This window comes from Ziziphus jujuba, chromosome 11 (genome assembly GCF_031755915.1).
Source record: "Ziziphus jujuba cultivar Dongzao chromosome 11, ASM3175591v1".
NCBI classification, from domain to species: domain Eukaryota; kingdom Viridiplantae; phylum Streptophyta; class Magnoliopsida; order Rosales; family Rhamnaceae; genus Ziziphus; species Ziziphus jujuba.
Genome location: NC_083389.1, coordinates 13,023,998 through 13,042,115, shown reverse-complemented (window position 1 = coordinate 13,042,115; position 18,118 = coordinate 13,023,998). Strand labels below are relative to the sequence as shown.

At 33.2% G+C, this 18,118-nt stretch overlaps 2 protein-coding genes across 6 annotated transcripts; one reads left to right on the top strand and one right to left on the bottom strand.

Moving 5' to 3' along the window:
• Positions 1–129: 129 nt before the first annotated feature.
• LOC107432537 (transcription factor GTE3, chloroplastic) lies at positions 130–2,894 on the bottom strand. 5 transcript variants are annotated; one of them, XM_060812635.1, is made up of 5 exons: positions 2,754–2,894; positions 872–2,478; positions 729–774; positions 504–617; positions 130–408 (listed from the first exon to the last, which is right to left on the bottom strand). In XM_060812635.1, exons 2-5 carry the CDS (start codon positions 2,438–2,440, stop codon positions 389–391), a joined length of 1,749 nt encoding a protein of 582 aa, XP_060668618.1. In that variant the 5' UTR covers positions 2,441–2,478; positions 2,754–2,894; the 3' UTR covers positions 130–388. The 5 variants fall into 5 exon arrangements, 4 of the variants coding, with proteins under 4 accessions (XP_060668618.1, XP_060668617.1, XP_060668615.1 ...); XM_060812634.1 differs by having other exon boundaries at positions 872–2,492; positions 2,618–2,799; XM_060812632.1 differs by having other exon boundaries at positions 2,618–2,772.
• A 170-nt stretch (positions 2,895–3,064) lies between these two features.
• LOC107432529 (uncharacterized) lies at positions 3,065–6,435 on the top strand. Its single transcript, XM_016043679.4, has one exon. The coding sequence runs from the start codon at positions 3,856–3,858 to the stop codon at positions 5,305–5,307; it is 1,452 nt and encodes a 483-aa protein (XP_015899165.3). The 5' UTR covers positions 3,065–3,855; the 3' UTR covers positions 5,308–6,435.
• The last annotated feature ends 11,683 nt before the right edge of the window (positions 6,436–18,118 follow it).

Genomic DNA, 18,118 nt, shown 5'->3' with positions numbered 1-18,118 from the left:
TACGTATTTGCATAGTTTTGACAAGGTGATCTATCTATTTGGCTGAAAAGAGACTCAATATTTTCTGACTCCCTTTGTAGTTTCGTTCATAAGCTTATCTTGTCAATTAAATCCTTCTATACAAGAATATCTTCTGAAAAATATCATATAATCATTGCCTAAATAAGCCTTTTGGACATGGTTTTAAAAGCAGTCAATAGCCACTATCAGCATCTACAGTGATTCAATCAGGAAACTTTCTACAGCTTTAAGAGTAAAATCAACAAAGGTCGGTTGACTAACAAAACATCATCGATTAATTACATTCATCGAGTTAGATACATCCTATCCTCTTACTGAATCTGCCAAGTTTTCAGTGCAAGTACTCCAATCCGATCCACATTAAGTCTTAACTGTCACTGTCAGAGTCTGCAATCAGATTAGCAAAAATGTGTCACTTAATTAGGTCTTTAATGGCAACGTGACCATACTTGGAAAGGTAACGGCTAAAGAATGACAATTACCACTTGAAGAGGATCCGGCATCAGTACCAGAGCCACCTGAACTACTCGCTCTGCTCACATCATCACCTTTCTCCACTCTTCCAACTGGGGAATATTCAGTAACGTTGTTCTCAACTGTTATGAAAATCCAAAAGCAATAAATCATGAATAAGTTTCACAGCAATCAAGATTTGACAATGAGCATAAACCACATTTCTATTCATCTTTTTGAGTTCAATTTTTCACCTGTTTCAGCTTCTTTCTGTACCTCTGCAGCAGATGGCGCCAGATTCTGTGAAGGTGATTAGATAAAGCAAAGTGTTAGCCAGAATCACCCAGTGAAAATTAACGAAATAGGGGCATAGAACTACTATAGTTTATGGTCTTACGGTCTCTTGAATAGCATTGACAGGGTTAGTTCTTGATTGAAGAGCAAGTTCATTTTTTCTCTTAATCTTACTCAAACTCTTTTTGTAATTGGTCACAAACCTATCCAGTTCCCAAAGTGTTTCCGGATCAACATTGGCAATATCCACCTCAATTTCATCCTCTTGTTGAAAAAGCCGTGGATTTCTTTTCTTAATAATCTGAACAACATTGTCCAGCTTCTCAGAAGGCAAATTCTGAAGGTTAGCACTAAGCTTCTGCTTCTCCTCATATGTCATATCCCTTTTATCAGGATCCTTAGCTTTTGGTTTCTTCGGAACTGGTGTTCTGCCTACATGACCAAAACCCTCTGGTTTCAATTTGGGATCCACAGGCTTTGTATGTGATTCTGACCTATCCAGAGTCGACATTGGCGGCGGTGAAGCAGGACGAGGAGGAAGACGGGGAGGTGCAGTAGCAGGATTCTGAACTTTTCTTGAGGCAGGTGTTGGCAAATCAGCCTTACCCACTTCTAACGTCTTATTGAGATTATATTCCGCTTCTAAAGCTAACCATTTTGGTTCAAATATCTTCAACAACTGCTCTGCCATAAAATAAGCATCCTGCCCTTTGGGGTTATAAAACATAGCATTATGAAAAGTAAGCCTCACATCCTCCGCAAACTCCATTGGCGATTTATACCATCCCTTGTTTAGCCTAGTCTTCACAGTGCCTAAATCCATTGGATGTTTAACAATTGTATGGTAATCATGAAGTCCAAGGCCTTTCACATCTACAGGGACATTAAAAATCCAACCAAATTTATGTTTCATCAATTTGCCTAGTAAATCACTACAACTATTAAACAATTGGCTCGAATACTTATCTTTCCCTGGCAAAAATCTCCCTCGAAGCTCATCTTTTTTCCCTCCACCGGTTTTCATTTTCTTGTCACTCTCAGGAGTTGGCAACTTCTTCTTCTTCTTCTTCCCACCAACTTCACCAACAACCCCATGATTGTTCTCTGCTACTGAATCACTTAAACCCCGAAACAGTCTCGAATCACGCGGTCCTTTCAAACCCACCCCGGAATTCAGCCTCTCTGTGCTTCCCATATTGTCTACCGCATAGTTAGCCGAGAATTGAGAATGGCTATACCCACTGAGCTGAAACTCCTTAGACTCAAGTTTCTTCACCAAGCATCTCACTTGATCAAGCTCACTCAAAAGCTTCCTCCTCAGCTCTCTGATATCCATTTTCGACCTCGAATCCAAGCTTATTCTAACCCGGTTTTCGAACTCCATGTACCCAGGAAATCCGTTCTCATTGGCCTGTTCGGAGCCGCGAGGTAGAGGGTGGTCGTGGTACGACAAGTCGTTTGACCCCGCCGCATCGTCGACACGCAAAAAGTGGTGGGGCGGCGATGAATCATTATTGTCGGTGATGGGAGCGACTAGAGTTTGCGAGGATCGTCGGGAGAGGAGGTTAGGGTTCTTGGGCTTCTGGTTCTTTCGGCTATGGAACTTCTTGTTGCTTTGTGCCGACCTGTGCTTCTCTTTAGCATCATCACCAAGCATTGACCCCGAAGCCATGCATGAAAAATCGCCACAAAAATCCGAAATTTTTTACTCTGAAAGAAAAATACTGAAACGAGAATCAATCTTGCAGCTGGGATTACGGAAATTTTAGCACATGATTTTGCAAAAAGGAAAAATAAAAAAAAAAAAAATTACTGCGTATTAGGGTTTTGAAGCGAATTGGGAACGTACGGAGCTAGGGTTTAACAAATTCTGGTATAAATTGAGTTCTCATAAATTGGAAAAATAAGGTTTTGGAGGTGTTTCTGAGAAATCCTATGGAGATACATTGATATCGAATCGAACTCATCGTCTTCGTCTCACTTACTTTCTCTTCCACTCCATGAGAGAGTTGAGACGGGGAGAGTTTAGGATGGCCGGTGAAAAACACGCGCTGATGGCGAGCGTGAAATGAAAGGCAGCTGATTGCCGCGTTTGAATGGGACCCGCACCTTTCGTTGTGGAGATCAATTTGGCTTCGACTTTCTAGTTGTTAATTGTTGTGACTTATAACCTTAGCCAAAAAAAATAATAATAATAATTGGTTGTAACTATTTTATTTGTACTTACTCAAAAAAAAAAAAATATATATATATATATATATTTTATTTGTAAAATAGTGTCATTCATATATATTTAAGGGTACAATAAAACTAATAATATTATACAATTTTCTTATCATCTCTTGCATATCTACAGTTTTTAACCTACTTGGAGGCACGAATAATGGACTAAGTCACACTTATTTTTCAATATAATCTATATTTTCCTCACTTTTTGTCCTATTAGTATTCTTAAAAAAACTGTTTCCTCCTATATTTAAATATTAAGATCTACGTATGAAAATGTTATTGTGACTTTCTACTTACAAGATGCTCATAGAGTTGACAACTTCAAGTGGCTAAAATATTTCAAACATTTCCAAATCCCATGAAGCCCTCTAATTAACAAACTCTATTTTAAACACACAAATGTCTCTTTCTAAGTCTTGACTCAAACCTTCTATGCCAAATGAAGTGATCAACACAAACCCACCAATCCTATGCACAAACAGAATGGTTCGGTACCTGCCTCTTTTGTATATATCCATGGCTTTATAAATTATTCCCTAGGCACTTGACCATATTCCAATGGTCCATATATTACTATTTCACTATTCAAAATTAAGAGAAAAAACTTTGACCCCAAAGAAAAAAAAGGAAAACCAAGAAATGGTAGGCATGGTGCTCAAAACGTTTGATAGAGGTTGTGGAGTTTGACAAAATTATAAGCAAGGGCCATGTGCAGCTGCAGTACCTTAAATATTCTAAAAGCTCGTAGAGATCCGGCATTAATGGCCGAAGCCCTTTTAATATCACCATAAAGTCTTACCTACCAAAAAATTCAAAGGACGAGCCTCCGTCTCTGTGACTTTTGCAGAGCTAGCAAAAATGGGCACCAAACACCGTACTTTTTCCAGAACTTTTTCCTCTAAGTTCCTTTCTTTTCGATATTCAACCATTCTCACTTTGTTCATACTCTTTACCGTCTTGTTCCTCTTACTTTCGCCGCTCAGACACATACGGGAACAATTCATTTTGGCAGAGCAATTGAGATTTAATGGTGATCTTCGAGATACTAAATTCCCATGGAACAAACTCTGTTTCGGACCGACATTTGAGAAGCTCAAGCTTGCCGTGTTCTCAAAGACATGGCCGATTGGGGCAGCACCGGGTGGTATGGAGCGCCATGCTTATACTCTATACAATGCACTTGCTGCCAAAGGTCATGAAGTCCATGTTTTCACAGTTCCTTCAGATAGGAAGCCTCACCAAGACATACATGATGACAACCTTCATGTATATTTTGCAGCAAATGATCATGGCTCAGTCAATATCTCTTTGGCATTTGATAATTTCCATCAAGTGGATGCAAATGGTGGGTTTGATTACGTGCACACAGAGAGCGTTTCCTTGCCTCATTGGCGTGCGAAATTGGTGCCTAATGTGGCTGTAACTTGGCATGGAATCTGGTATGAAATTATGCACTCTAAGTTATTCCAAGAGCTTCTTTCTAACCCAGATGGGAAACTCCCAGGACCAATGACAGATCTTCAAGAAGCAATCCCTAGGCTCGTTGACGAAATCAGATTCTTTAGAAGTTACAATCAACATATATGCATAAGCAAGAGTGCTGGAGAGGATCTGATAAACATCTATCAACTACCACCTAGAAATGTTCATGTTATACTGAATGGAGTTGATGAAGCTGAATTTGTACCAGACCCAGAAGCCGGTTTAAGGTTCCGGAAAAAACATGGGATTCCTGGAAATGTGAGTGTAGTGATGGGAGTTGCAGGGAGGCTGGTTAGGGACAAAGGACACCCACTTCTCTTTGAAGCTTTTTCATCAATAGCCAGACGACATCCTAGTGTATTTCTGCTTGTAGCTGGATCAGGTCCTTGGGGAAGAAGGTATTCTCAATTAGGCCCAAATGTGAAGGTTCTAGGGGCATTGGAGCCTTCAGAGCTCTCGCATTTTTACGATGCTTTAGATTTGTTTGTGAATCCTACAATGAGACCGCAGGGTCTTGACCTCACACTGATTGAAGCAATGCATTGTGGGAAGCCAGTTCTCACCCCCAACTATCCAAGCATAGTTGGTACAGTGCTTGTGGATGAAGGGTTTGGATACACTTTTTCACCCAATGTAAATTCATTTGTAGAGGCTTTGGAGTCAGCAATAAGAGATGGTCCTTATATTCTGCAGAGGAAAGGCATGGCCTGCAAGGAATACGCACTTTCAATGTTCACCGCAACGAAAATGGCATCCGCTTATGAGCGGTTTTTCCTCTGCATGAAGAACACCAGATACTGTCAGTATCCTCTTCCCACAGATTGTTAAAAGTTTGTTTCGAATTGGAGTATTACAAATATGTGACAATTTACGGCTTGATGATATGCTCTTGTGACACATTCTTACAGAGGATTGAAACAAAATTGTAGATGGTTTAGCTAGTATTTTATTTGTTCTTGGTTTTATTTATCTTGCAGCTAGTTTCGTGCAGTTTTGGTTTTGTTTGTAGGCTTGTTTTTCACATTCACATATATATTGAGATCCTTATACCTGATAAGTAGCCTTTTTGGACTGCATTAAGATTCTGATTCCGAATAATGCAGTGAGCTGATCCAAAAAAATATTTATATAAATTGTTTTAGAAATTTAGTCCCTTCTATGTATTTAATTTCCATAGGAGATGCTTCTGAGAGAAACAGGGGAACTTGATTGGCCACCGAAGATAAAGATAACTAATTAATGAGTCTCTTGTAACGCATTATATAGTCTAGATCCATTAAAACAAATAGTTCAGTCTAGTTTGGATAATAAATTTGTCCTTGAAAAGCTATTGGGAGAAGCATTTCTTTTTTCTTAGGTAAGAATTATTCTAAGGCACAAATTGAATCAAATTTAGACCGAACATAACTTTTGCCACCTGAATTGTCCTCTAAGAAACCTATTTGCCATGGTATTTTTGCTATACATGTCTAATGGTTTCGTCAGTGCTTGTAGTGAGTTCATACCTAATATCCACCAAGCTAAATGAGTTTGAAGCCACTTGATCATATTTGACTTGTGTTTAACCGAAGGAGGTTGATGATTGGTGTTGAAGCACAGGGAAAAGGCATTTATTGGGGATATATGCTCTTCCATTTCAGCTGGATTAGTTTGAATATAACACTATATGTTCATGATACATTTTGTTTGCTTTTCATGACATCCCTGTTAATATTAAAGTATTCTTATTGATTTTCTGGTAAAACTATAAAACAAATACACATAGTTTTCATTTTACTAGAAGTCAATGGGATTGACAACATGATTTATTACACGCTCTGCAAAATAAAAATGTAAAGTGAGAGGGGGAGAGAGAGAGAGAAAGAGACAATCAACAGTTCCCTACAGGCATAGTTATTAAAATCTTTTATTTTTTCTTTCCGCTCCTTCCTGTTCTGAAAACAAAAAGGGGGAAGAGTTATTTCCTCCTTTTCCTCTATATTCTCATCCTCCAAGGGACAAAATTTTTTGCCTTTTTCCATAACTTAGAAAAGATGGAAACAGTGAAAGAGAATTCTGACCCCTAGAAAATAAACCCACCTATATATATAAATCTTGCAAGCTAGTGATGTTGAGGGTCTGGTCCTCCAGGTGGAAGTCTAGTTACTCCTCCATCACGCTGAGTCAACTTTCTTCTATAAAACTCACCATTTGATACCCTATACCTCAGTAGTTCTCGCAAGACGATCACATTGGTATTGATCTCAATTGGCCTGGTTGCTTCTGAACTCACTACAAAGTTGGACAATATGATTAAGGATAATAGCATCAACCCAATTGCCTTTTGAAGCCTAGACATTGTGGCATGTACGAAAGGCTTAAAGAATATGATAAAGAAAGTACTCAAAACTCAAAAGCCTATAAAATTGAATAAAACCAGAAAGTTATCTATGAGCATATAAGCAACAACTCCCCCTATATATAGAGTGCGACAAGACAAGCTGATATGCACACGAACTACCAATACAATTGGCATTCAGACAATTATTGAAAACACCTTATAAGCAGATAAACCTCAGCTTAGGAAATGCTTGTCTTATCATAAATGGAGCTTTTCTACTTCAAAAAGGGTCAAAGACAAAAACACATGATCAAACACAACATGTCTGTATCCTCAAACGTTTTTTTTTTTTTGGGTCCACAAATTGCCAAATTGTTCATTCATGGATCTAGTCATCTTTCATTGTCCTTTTTCTAATATATGCATGGAAGTATATCATCATCTAGTTAAACTCTGGTAGGCTCTTAGAACATTTTCACAAATCTGATAGCCACGCGCATGGAGTGGATCTTGATGACACAATATGTAGATGTTTATATACATGAATACGTGTATTTGTCGTTTAGCATGACCATGAAAAACACGTCTGCCTTAATCCATTCGTTAAGTTCTATTTGTTTCTTGTTTTTGGAGTTTAGTTTAAGCAAAGCTAACTTTATGACCATCTAAACTTTGTCTCCATCTCTCTTTTGGAAAAAAAAAAGACTTATATAAATATTTAAGCAAATCCGGGTATTTGGAAGTGAGACTAAGAGGGGCCAATTACTTATTTAAGAAGGTCGTTAATTGAGATTACTGGATAAAGATGTGGATGATAAATATACATGTGAAAAAAGGGTCAAAAAGAGAAATCATCATGAGCATCTTGAAATGTACAATATTGAAAAAAATTCAAGTTTCCTTAGCTAATACCTGCCGACTTCCATATTTGGTTAGCTTGATTTTCAAGGAAGTTATTCAACTTATTCGAGCCTATCTAATCTACGAGTGAACAAGATAAGTATTGAAGCAATATATACATATACATATGTAAACCACTAGGCAATACGATGCACATTGCACCAATTTTGGTAAGACGTATAAATTTGGTAAAATTTTGCTTTAAGGTTCTTTTAGATAAGAGTCAAAACGAGTGGAAATTTGAAAATTTTTAATATGAGAAAATAATATGAAATTAATCATCTAAAATAGGTGTCATTTTGAAACTTTATGGGATATTATTGCATGTTTGGATTGAAGGAATAGAAAGGAAAACATTCAAATCTCTTGTTTTAATAATTAAAACAAGGTGAAAAGGAAAGGAATGGCAAGAAATTGGTCACTTTATTTTAACAAGTATGTTTTTTATTCTAAATTGAGAGGAAAATGAAGGAAATGAAAAGATTTTGATAAACTTTTTTCAATATCTGTAAATTATCCATATTATTATTATTATCTAATTGACTCGTTAGAAATATGTATCAATGGTAATTTTCTAAACAAGTCATTTTTATTTCCTTTCCTTCTCATTCCATTTATTTATCATCCAAACAACAATTACTAATAAACACTATTATTACTTCTTTTTTTTTTCTTTTTTTTTCCTTTTCTTTCCTCATTAACCTTATAATTTATTTTCATTTCTTCCCTCCAATCCAAATATAGTGTCAGTTTTATATATTTTATTAAAAGACAATTTTATCCTTAAATTTTAAAACACAAATTAATTAATTACTTGTAAGTCTTAAATATTTTAATATAAATCAAACACTCTAAAAATAATTCATAAAAAAATTGATTCCTAATAAAGTAATTTCAATAAATCAACTTTTAGAAATTAGTTTCTTTTTTAAATTTTGACACTTTTCAAACAAAATCTTAGTGTATATAAACATATAAATTTTTTATAACAAAATTATATATATGTAATATATATGTATATATATATATATATATAGACTAGAAGCTACATTTTTTTTTCCTTTTTTTTTTTTTTCCTCTCCATGGCATTTTTCAAACCAATAATAATATTTCTTTTTGAATGATCAAACCATTTGAAATTATTTCATGGTAATGCCCCGAGTTTTTTTTGTTCTTTTATTTTTTCGTCATCTAATACCCCAAGTTGATAACAGTACTTTTTTTTTATCATATATTTCAATTGTATTTATGCCAACTAAATTATGTATGCATTTATAATATGTTGCTTACCATATTTGATTTTATAATATGTTGTTTACCATATTTGATCAATCAAAAGTGAGATTTCGAAATCACATCCTTTCTAGTCCAATGCGAAAAAAATTAAAAATCATATAGACTTGTTTAGCATACTTTCCTTTTACAAACACATATAAGGACTATATATATCTGATTGTAAATAAGATTGATTTTTTTTTTTTTTGGGAATATTGAAGGTTGGATAATTCGAAATCATATTATTGTCCAAAGAAATATTAACTTTTACTACTTATATCAGGATGTACAGTATCAGAATAAAACATATTGAATAATTCCTCTAAAGTGTACAACCTCTTTTGAAAGCCTAATATTCTTGAACAATGTATCACTGCACTGGATTATTTTTAAATCTTTTTCAATTAAATTAGACAATTTTAATTCATACTAGCGAGCTTGTAGCTTTAAAAATTTCATCTTAGTTAATCTTTGAGGATGATCATTATCTTTAATCTCTCTAGAAATGTCTTTCAATTTCTTCCATCATTTAGTTAATGTAAAACAGTCAACATTAAGAGTGGTGAACGGAGTCATACCGCTCTAATGTCTAAACGAACGTGGTCCATATTCCAAATTCAATGAATTCATATACATATGGCACTTCCAAAATTAAAGAAAAATCAAAATTATATATGTATATATATATATTTGTTAATCTCCTCCACACATATTTCCTACTCAAACTCCATATCATTACCTTTTTTTTTTTTTTTTTTTTGAAAAAAAAAATTATTTCACAGTTCATTCATTGTTAGATTCTATAAGTCCAAAAAATTCATGCATATAGCCAAGTCATAAACTAATGATTTTCACTTTAAACATTCTATTTTTTTCGTGTTATGTAAAAAGTTTAATTCCCATTCGATTTTATAAATTAATTGAGTCAATGGGTTACTAGCCTATCTCTGACGAGCTTCAACCATGATATTCCGCCATATAAAAAAATCCTTTGTTTATAAGATCGTGCTTTGCGAAATTACTTTTTAGTCCCTGTTCCATGTCTATAATTAGATTAGCAGTAATGATTTATCAAGATTCAGCAAGATTTGTGTGAATTGTGGATTAATTAAATTATATTTACGTAATAATTACAGAAAAAAAAAAAAAGAAAGAAAGAAAACGTTCATTTTCCTCCTGGAAAATTAGATTACTTATCTGATGATGGTGGAAAGGTAGTCCTACAGCGCTCTTCATTGATCCTTTTCTTCATCAACCTTCCAATTCTCTTTTTTTTCTTTTTTTCTTTTTTATCATACATTTAATTACTGACCACATGATAATACTTTTAAAAGCATAGAATCCTTATTCGCAAAATATGGAATGCCATAATTGTTTTTTTTTTTTTTTTTTTTTTTTGGGGGGGGGGGGAAGAAAATTGGATGTAAAAGTATTTTTATAGGTTAATTTGATGACAGGTTAATTCTAATAAGCTGTTTTCAGTTTTTATTTTCAAACTTTTTTTCAATGAAATATTATTACAACCCCATTATACTCTATTATTAAAATACCATTTAGTATATTACATTTGGTAAATATTTTTGTAAATTAGATAATACTTCTAGCATTGTTTTATATAATGTTATGGAACACTCTTTTTCTTATTTCCTCTTATATTTGTAGCATCCTCTGTTCATCACCATTGATTCTTATAGAATTGCAAGGTGCAATTAACATACATATGTAAATGTAAATTTATCAAGCCAAGTATAATAAATTTATTCAGAAACAACCTAAGTAATTTAAAAAAAAAAAAAGTTAGATTGAAGTTATCATTAATTTGCAATTTCCTTGTTATTGTAATTATATATATATATATATATATGCATATTAAGGATGGTTAACAAAAAATCATAATTCGCAATGTAAAAAAAATAAATAAATAAATAAAAAATATCATAATTCAATCAAATCCTAGAGCAAAGACTAAAGACTTTTTCTGCTTTGAATTCCATGTATGAGAGCTGAACTTCGCTATATTCATGTATATCCATTTAATTTTAGCTTCAAATTGGAAGAAATAAATTTAGAAAGAGCTATATTTTTCCACCAACCCACCAACCTCAGGTTCCATGGTCCTTGATTTGATTAGTTTCAACTTAATTGGGGGGGTTAGCATAGAATAAGATCAAGAAGCTAGATAATGTCCATTATTAAGAATTGACCAAAAGCAAAAATGGTTGGATGTATTAATTGACTAATTAATTTATTTCTGGCACATAGCATTAAGTATGAGCACAGGAGTCAAAATAACTCTTCATATATCAAAAAGGCCAAAATTAAAGTGCAAATGGGTTCATCTTTCTATACCTTGGGTCCAGATGCCCCACCATATCACTTCCTCTTTCAAGGATTTTTCAGATTGATTATTTGGAAGGTTTAGCAGGTTATATAATTATTAATTACTCAAGTTGCAATGATTAATTTATAATTCACAGCAATTAACCCTGAATTTAGTTGTTCTCATTTTGAAGATTATTAGCTAGTCCAATGAAAATATAGAAACATCTCCAATAGATGGTCAGTAGAAGATTAATAAAAAGCAGAAAAGAAACTGTGTCCTGTTCCTTGTACTCTATATTTTAGCATCTGAGCACCACTAAATGGGCTATAGCTTGTATAATTTTTTGAAGAAAAAGATAACTTTTTTCCTTAACTTCTTATACCACAAGCAATAATCAAATATATAAAGGAAGAACTTTTTCAATTTTTTTAATTGATTGAAATTGTCACAACATTAATATTACAAGACAACACTTTATTACCAAAGTTAAAAAGTTACATCACAAAAACAAGAGCTAGATTTATCAGCTTTACATCCCACACCAGCTAGTTCTGCCTCCAAATTGTTGGCTTTAATTAGATGGTGAGGGTTGCAACGAGATTTCAAGTTCAATTCTAGTAAATATAGTGTGTGTGTATATATATATATATATATATACACACACACACACACACCACACACACACACATACATATTTATTTATTTACAAACTCCCAAGCCACTGACTCCGCCAAATTTTCCTAATAACAAATTGGCGATAGTTAATTTATAGTAATTAGTGATGGTGTGGATCAGGTCCTCCAGGACTAGATCTCTTCGATACGGCACCAATATCGACTTGTCGTTTGATGCTAGCTTCTAACACTTGTTTAGCAGTCTGCATCATTAAGCCCTGGTTACTCTTATTCGAAAATGGGGGAGAAGATCGAGCTTCTGTAGCTGAGAAAGAAAAAAACACAAGGAAAAGTAAAAACCAGAACTTGAGGCTAACCGTTTTCATGGTTGTTGGATGCATAGAGTTCAGTAGTTACCAGTGTAGAGAGAATGGGTTAGAACGGCTAAATATATATAGAGCTGAGACTCCTTTGCCTTAATGCCATATACCTATACACTTTTTCAATATAAAATCAGAATTGGGTCACCCATTAACCTAAATATATTGGAAATTGGACTTCTTCGACGATAATAACTGGTTCCTGCACTTAATTTAATTTCATTATTCATTCCAATTCACGATTGGCACTTGTGTTTAAACAAAACATGTGCACACAAAATCTTTTCTATTATTTTTCATTCTGTTTTATTGTATTTGGTAAACATTTATAACCTCAAACACCGACCTTGCCGCCAATTTGTTTCTAAAACAGTGATAAGTACTAAACAGTCAATCATATTTTTCAACCAGTTCTATTAAAAATGAATTTGACAAAAACTAATTAAAACCTAGCGTGCACATATATATATATATATATATTTATACCAATGGTCATGAAGTAGGATAGATATAACTTAAGATTGATTAATATATATGGTCATGAAGTAGGATAGATATAACTTAAGATTGATTAATATATATAGTCCTATATGTATGTATCTATATATATATATATATATATATCAATATAGTTGTATGCCTAGTCAGTTTGGGAATATATAAGTTTGTGCAATATGTGTGAAACCACTAAAACCTTGGCCTTATGTGGAGAATGCATATGAGTTTTGCTGGAAAGCTGGCAAACCCAGCTCTGGCTGATTATAAAAGTTATGGTCTAGCAATAGAATTTCTGGATTTCTACAAGGCTGCAACTTATTAATCCTATCACTGATCAAACTTTGATTTTGACTTTTACTTCTTATTGAAGTGGGCTGTCTTTCCAATTAACTCTTCGATTAATTATAGTTGTGTTGTCTGATACTCCAAAAGGCCATTTCCTTTTTTCTTCTTGTCTGTTTCTTCCTGCTTGTCTAGGATAGCTCCAATTTTCCTAGAAAATATTGGAAAGTTGAAATATTAGCCAATCTGCCAAAATCTTCATAATCTGCTAAATCATCTAAATGTCTATGATCATTTCTCCCCATGATTGTTTCTTATTTACTTTCTAATTCACAATACTTTTTATCACATTTTTTCACATTTGTGACTAAATGTAAGTTTGGATTATCACCTAGACAAAAATGCAAGTTCTGACTAAATACTTCAGTTAGTCACAACGAAATTCTGTTTAGTTGCAACCTGTTACCAAATATGCCTGAAAATGCATTTTGTCCCCAACAAAGATGTTATTCTTCTGTGGTTTTAGTGACAAATTGGTTAAAACCGCTGTATGTTTAATCACAGTACCAATCATGATAGTTATATAGTTTAATTGGTCAAAAAATTAGCATTTATGGTATTATATAAAGGGAATAGTCTTTGATTTTAAGTTGTTTATGAGTAAAAGCTCTTGGAAATTAAGGCCAAATAAATCAGTAATCTGCTTCCAATACATAAGGACCCAGTATATATATATATATATATATATATGTATATATAAATCAAATAACATAATTTAGCAGGTCCAGCAGGGAAAATTCAGTTGTAAATCCACTGTTTTCTCATACAAATATACAATGATTCCAAGTTGAATTCTCTATCCTTAATATCAAAAAATAAAATAAGGTAAAATCAGAAAAGTTCACTTGAACTATATATATATATATTTTTTTTATAGTAAATAGAGGTATAGAGTTCTATGAATCTGTGCTTTCTACATAATTCAATCCTCTTTGACATCTTTACGATCCTTTTGTGTTAATTCATTTTTCCTTCTTATACAACATTTTAAATATATTGAGTTAATTATAAACTTACTATATTCAAATTCATACATATTATAAAGTTATTTTAACCTTAAATAGTACGTCTAGACTTGAGAGTGCAATGTTGCCCAATCAAATTTGAACATTGTCATATTGCCTCTATTCTTGTTTTGCCAATGAAAAAGCCAAGCTAGCATTACTGTTTTAGCCACAAATCTGATAAACCGACATTAATTTTGAAAAATAATGCAAAGCACTGGAGCAGAGCTCCAATCTGAAAGTCTAGCTGCTAATGTAAACGCAAACAAAAGTAAAATGTGAACAAGTGTGAATTAATATTAAAGCTAGAAAAGGAAAAAAAATTGATGATTTATCTAATTACCTTTACTTAATTTGCTTTACTTGAAGAAACTTTTTTAAGTTGATTTTTGAAAATTCTTAATTAACCACGTAACTAAGACACATAAAGTGCATTTAAAAAATTGACATTCATTATCCAAACGCCTCCTTTGACATAAAGTATTTATGATTATTATCTTTTTTATGTTCACATAAACTATTCCTTAGATTCGCTATGTTAATGATGGCCATTTTTGGATAAATCTTTATCCACAAAATTCGAAGAGAATGATGGAGGTTGATCGACTCTGTTCGCAGGTAGCATGCAATGTATAAGCTCCACTGAAATATTTTTAATTATACATTCCCAATTTCAGTTGACTATAATAGATAAATGTACTTACGTATAAATATTTGTATAGGAGTTGAAAATCAAAACATAAAGTACATAAGTCCACCTTCAATAAAGTACATACGTCCAACTTCAATTCCTTTTGGGCCACCAGGATAGGACCCACTCAACCACATTATTGTTTATAGTCAAAGGATCAATTAAATTAATTCTAATGCTAATAAAGAACAGGCCGAAAGGTGCATGGATTTCTGAACCATTATTTCTCAAAGTAGTGCTCTCTCCTGATATATCAATTCAAATTAAAATTTTATAGAATATGCAACCCTTTTTATTTACCTTATCCCAAATATTAACAGTACATAAAACCCCCTCGTCCCTTTTTGTTTTTTTTTTTCTCTTCTTTCTTGGGTCTTTAACATGCTTATAGACTATGTATCCAAATAAATCATCACCCTTAATTTCCTTCTTCACCCAATTTATCCTCAGCAACATTCTTTTCTTTCTTTTGATAAGGTGCTAATTACATCATAGACTAATATAACTAATATATACTAGGGTACTATATATTTGTGTGTGTATACATATAAATTATCTATTAAGCTTTATTGAATAATTTATGTTAAAAGGTTTAATATTGAAATACATATAAGCTGTGTTTCATAGAATCCAATAGATTTTTAGATTTTTCATAATATATATAATTGTTGCTTTATACCCTGTGGCCGCTTCCCAAGACCCCATTTTGGCCACAGAAGGACAATTAATAAGTGAGGTTTTGAAACTTGATTTATATTTTGATTGGCTTAAAAAAGCATGGAGGATTTCATACATATATATTATGGCCGTTGTGTTTGGCACCATTCTGCTCGTAAGTGAGCGTATGAGGACACAAACAACACACACAACCATCCAATACAATGGTTTTGAAAGCCAAAAATAAAACACCAAGAAACTCTATCCGCATTATCCGCATAATTCTCAAAAGTTTCTCAGTTTCGACAACTTAGTGCCATTAATTGCTTATGAATATATATATTCAAGGGATATAGTATTTAATTGATCTTAAAAAAAAAAAGGAAAAACTGGGATATAGTATTTAAATTCCTCAACCACATATATTATGATATAGTTTTATATCATTACAAGGTTACCCAGTTTGGTTTATTTAAAATTTGTAAGCTTTATTAAGTTCTATTCCATTATGGGAATAACTATATATATATATAAGTATCAATAATTAGTCACCAACAAAATTACATGGTATTGGTGAATTATTTTATTGTTGTACAATAAGTTTATAGATACATAATCAGAAAAATCCGTCGCTATCTGGCGGTATAATGGCTCACAAAAACCTGAATGACAGGTTCTGCCGGAATCTCCATAATTATAATAAAAAAAGAGAGAGAGAGGGAGACTAGTTTGGAGATTGGAGGTGGCCAAAGTGGTGAGCCATTTTCTTCCCCGCAGTATCACTAGTGATGGTACGAATCAGGTCCTCCTGGACTCTTTCTCTTGGACTCAAAAGGCATTCCACCATGTCTTTCAATGCTTGCCTTAAACACTTGTTTCGCAATCTCCATCGGCAGTGGTGGTGGGTTTGGATTCGGGTTCTTGTTGCTCTTTCCCGACAATACAGCCGGAGAACGAATACTTTCGGAACTTGGAAATGAAAGGAGTACTAGGAAAAGACACAAGCAGAATCTGAGGCCAGCCATTGTTAAAAAAAGAAAGAAAACAGTCGGGTCTCAGCTGCAATATTTGGGGTTTGCTAGCGAGATGGGTAATGCATAGAAGAAGTAGGAGAGTTCGGTATATATACACATCAGCCTCCCATGTGGAAAAGACAAAAAGTAGGAGAGTTTAATTTTATTTGAAGGATTCTCTAATGAAGTTACATCATTCCTTCCTCCAAATCTAAATCTCAAAAAAAAAAAAAAAAAATGGTATTGTTTTTTGATATAAAAAATGGCATATTGGTCAACTAGTGAGATTTGGACAAAATTTTCAGCTTTAATATTGACCATGGAAAAAGAACAAAAATGCATATTTCTCAGCTTAACTTTCTCTCATGCCTATTTTTCGCTTTTTCGGAGACTACCCTTTTTGAGCTTTCAAAACAAAAATGATGACCCACCAAAAAGGATAAGTTACTTCTACCTAAAGGAAAAAAAAAGATACCAAGAATCCCTTAAATATAGGGTTGAGAGTATCTAAGTCCTATATTACAATTTCAACTAGCTAAAAAACTGAGTCTTTTTTTTTTCTTTTTTTTTTTTTGGGTAAACACTTGTTAAAAATTGAGTTAATTTGGGGCCAAACACAAACAGTGGCTTTGGCCTTTTGAAGCATGCCATAAGTTATTTTGGTCATAGAGGTAAAGACAAAACCCATGGGAAAGCTTGCTTTTCTCTGGAACTTTTCCTAAGAAGCATGCACTACTACAATCTATAGGGTCACTATTACTACCTTTTCTATTTCTATCAATGTATATGTCATAGTAGCCGCCACAACAACAAAAGTAAAAAATCCTGTTCGTTTTGTTTGTCGGCTTCTAGTTTGCACCTGAATCTTATGCTAATAACCACCATTTTTCTGTCTTTTTCTGTCTCGTCCAATATTAGCTTAAGAAATTGGACGAAACACAATCTCATTGCAGATTGCAGCCTCTTAGAAAGTGATGGAAATCTCATCCACGAATGGTTATGAAAACAGAAAATTCTTGTTCTGCTCTGAATGTACTTTCTGTCTCTGTCTTCGTCTCTGTCTTCGTCTCTGTTTCTCTCTCCATTCTTCTCTGTTTCCCTCTGTTTCTTTCTGTTTCTTCACCCTTTGTTAGAACTTAGAAGAACCCAATTTCTTGCTGAAACACCTTCTCTTTGTATATACCTTTTTGTGATTATATCAGGCCACTGGCTAAGTACAATATTGAACTTTCGACATTCTTAATGGAGCCCAGTTCCTGCTAATCTTCTTTTGGATTGCTTAATTTCATGTCTCTGTTTTGCTCTCATTATAGTCATTATAAATCCATCAGAGCTAATCCTTCCAAACGTGGTGAATGATACAAAAATTACTTAACAAATTTATTAAAAATAATAACAATGACAATAAAAATTGATCTTTTTGAGGCTGTATGTATGGACTTTTCATTTTTGAACTGCCAATATCATAGTGTAATATAGCTACATTTGATTGGTTTTTAGTTTTATTTTTTCATATTTTTATTTTTTTACCTAATTATTTGTTATTTATTTATGTTAACTGTTAGTTAATTATAATTAGAATTTACTAAGCATCTAATTTTATTTTATAAATATTAGACATC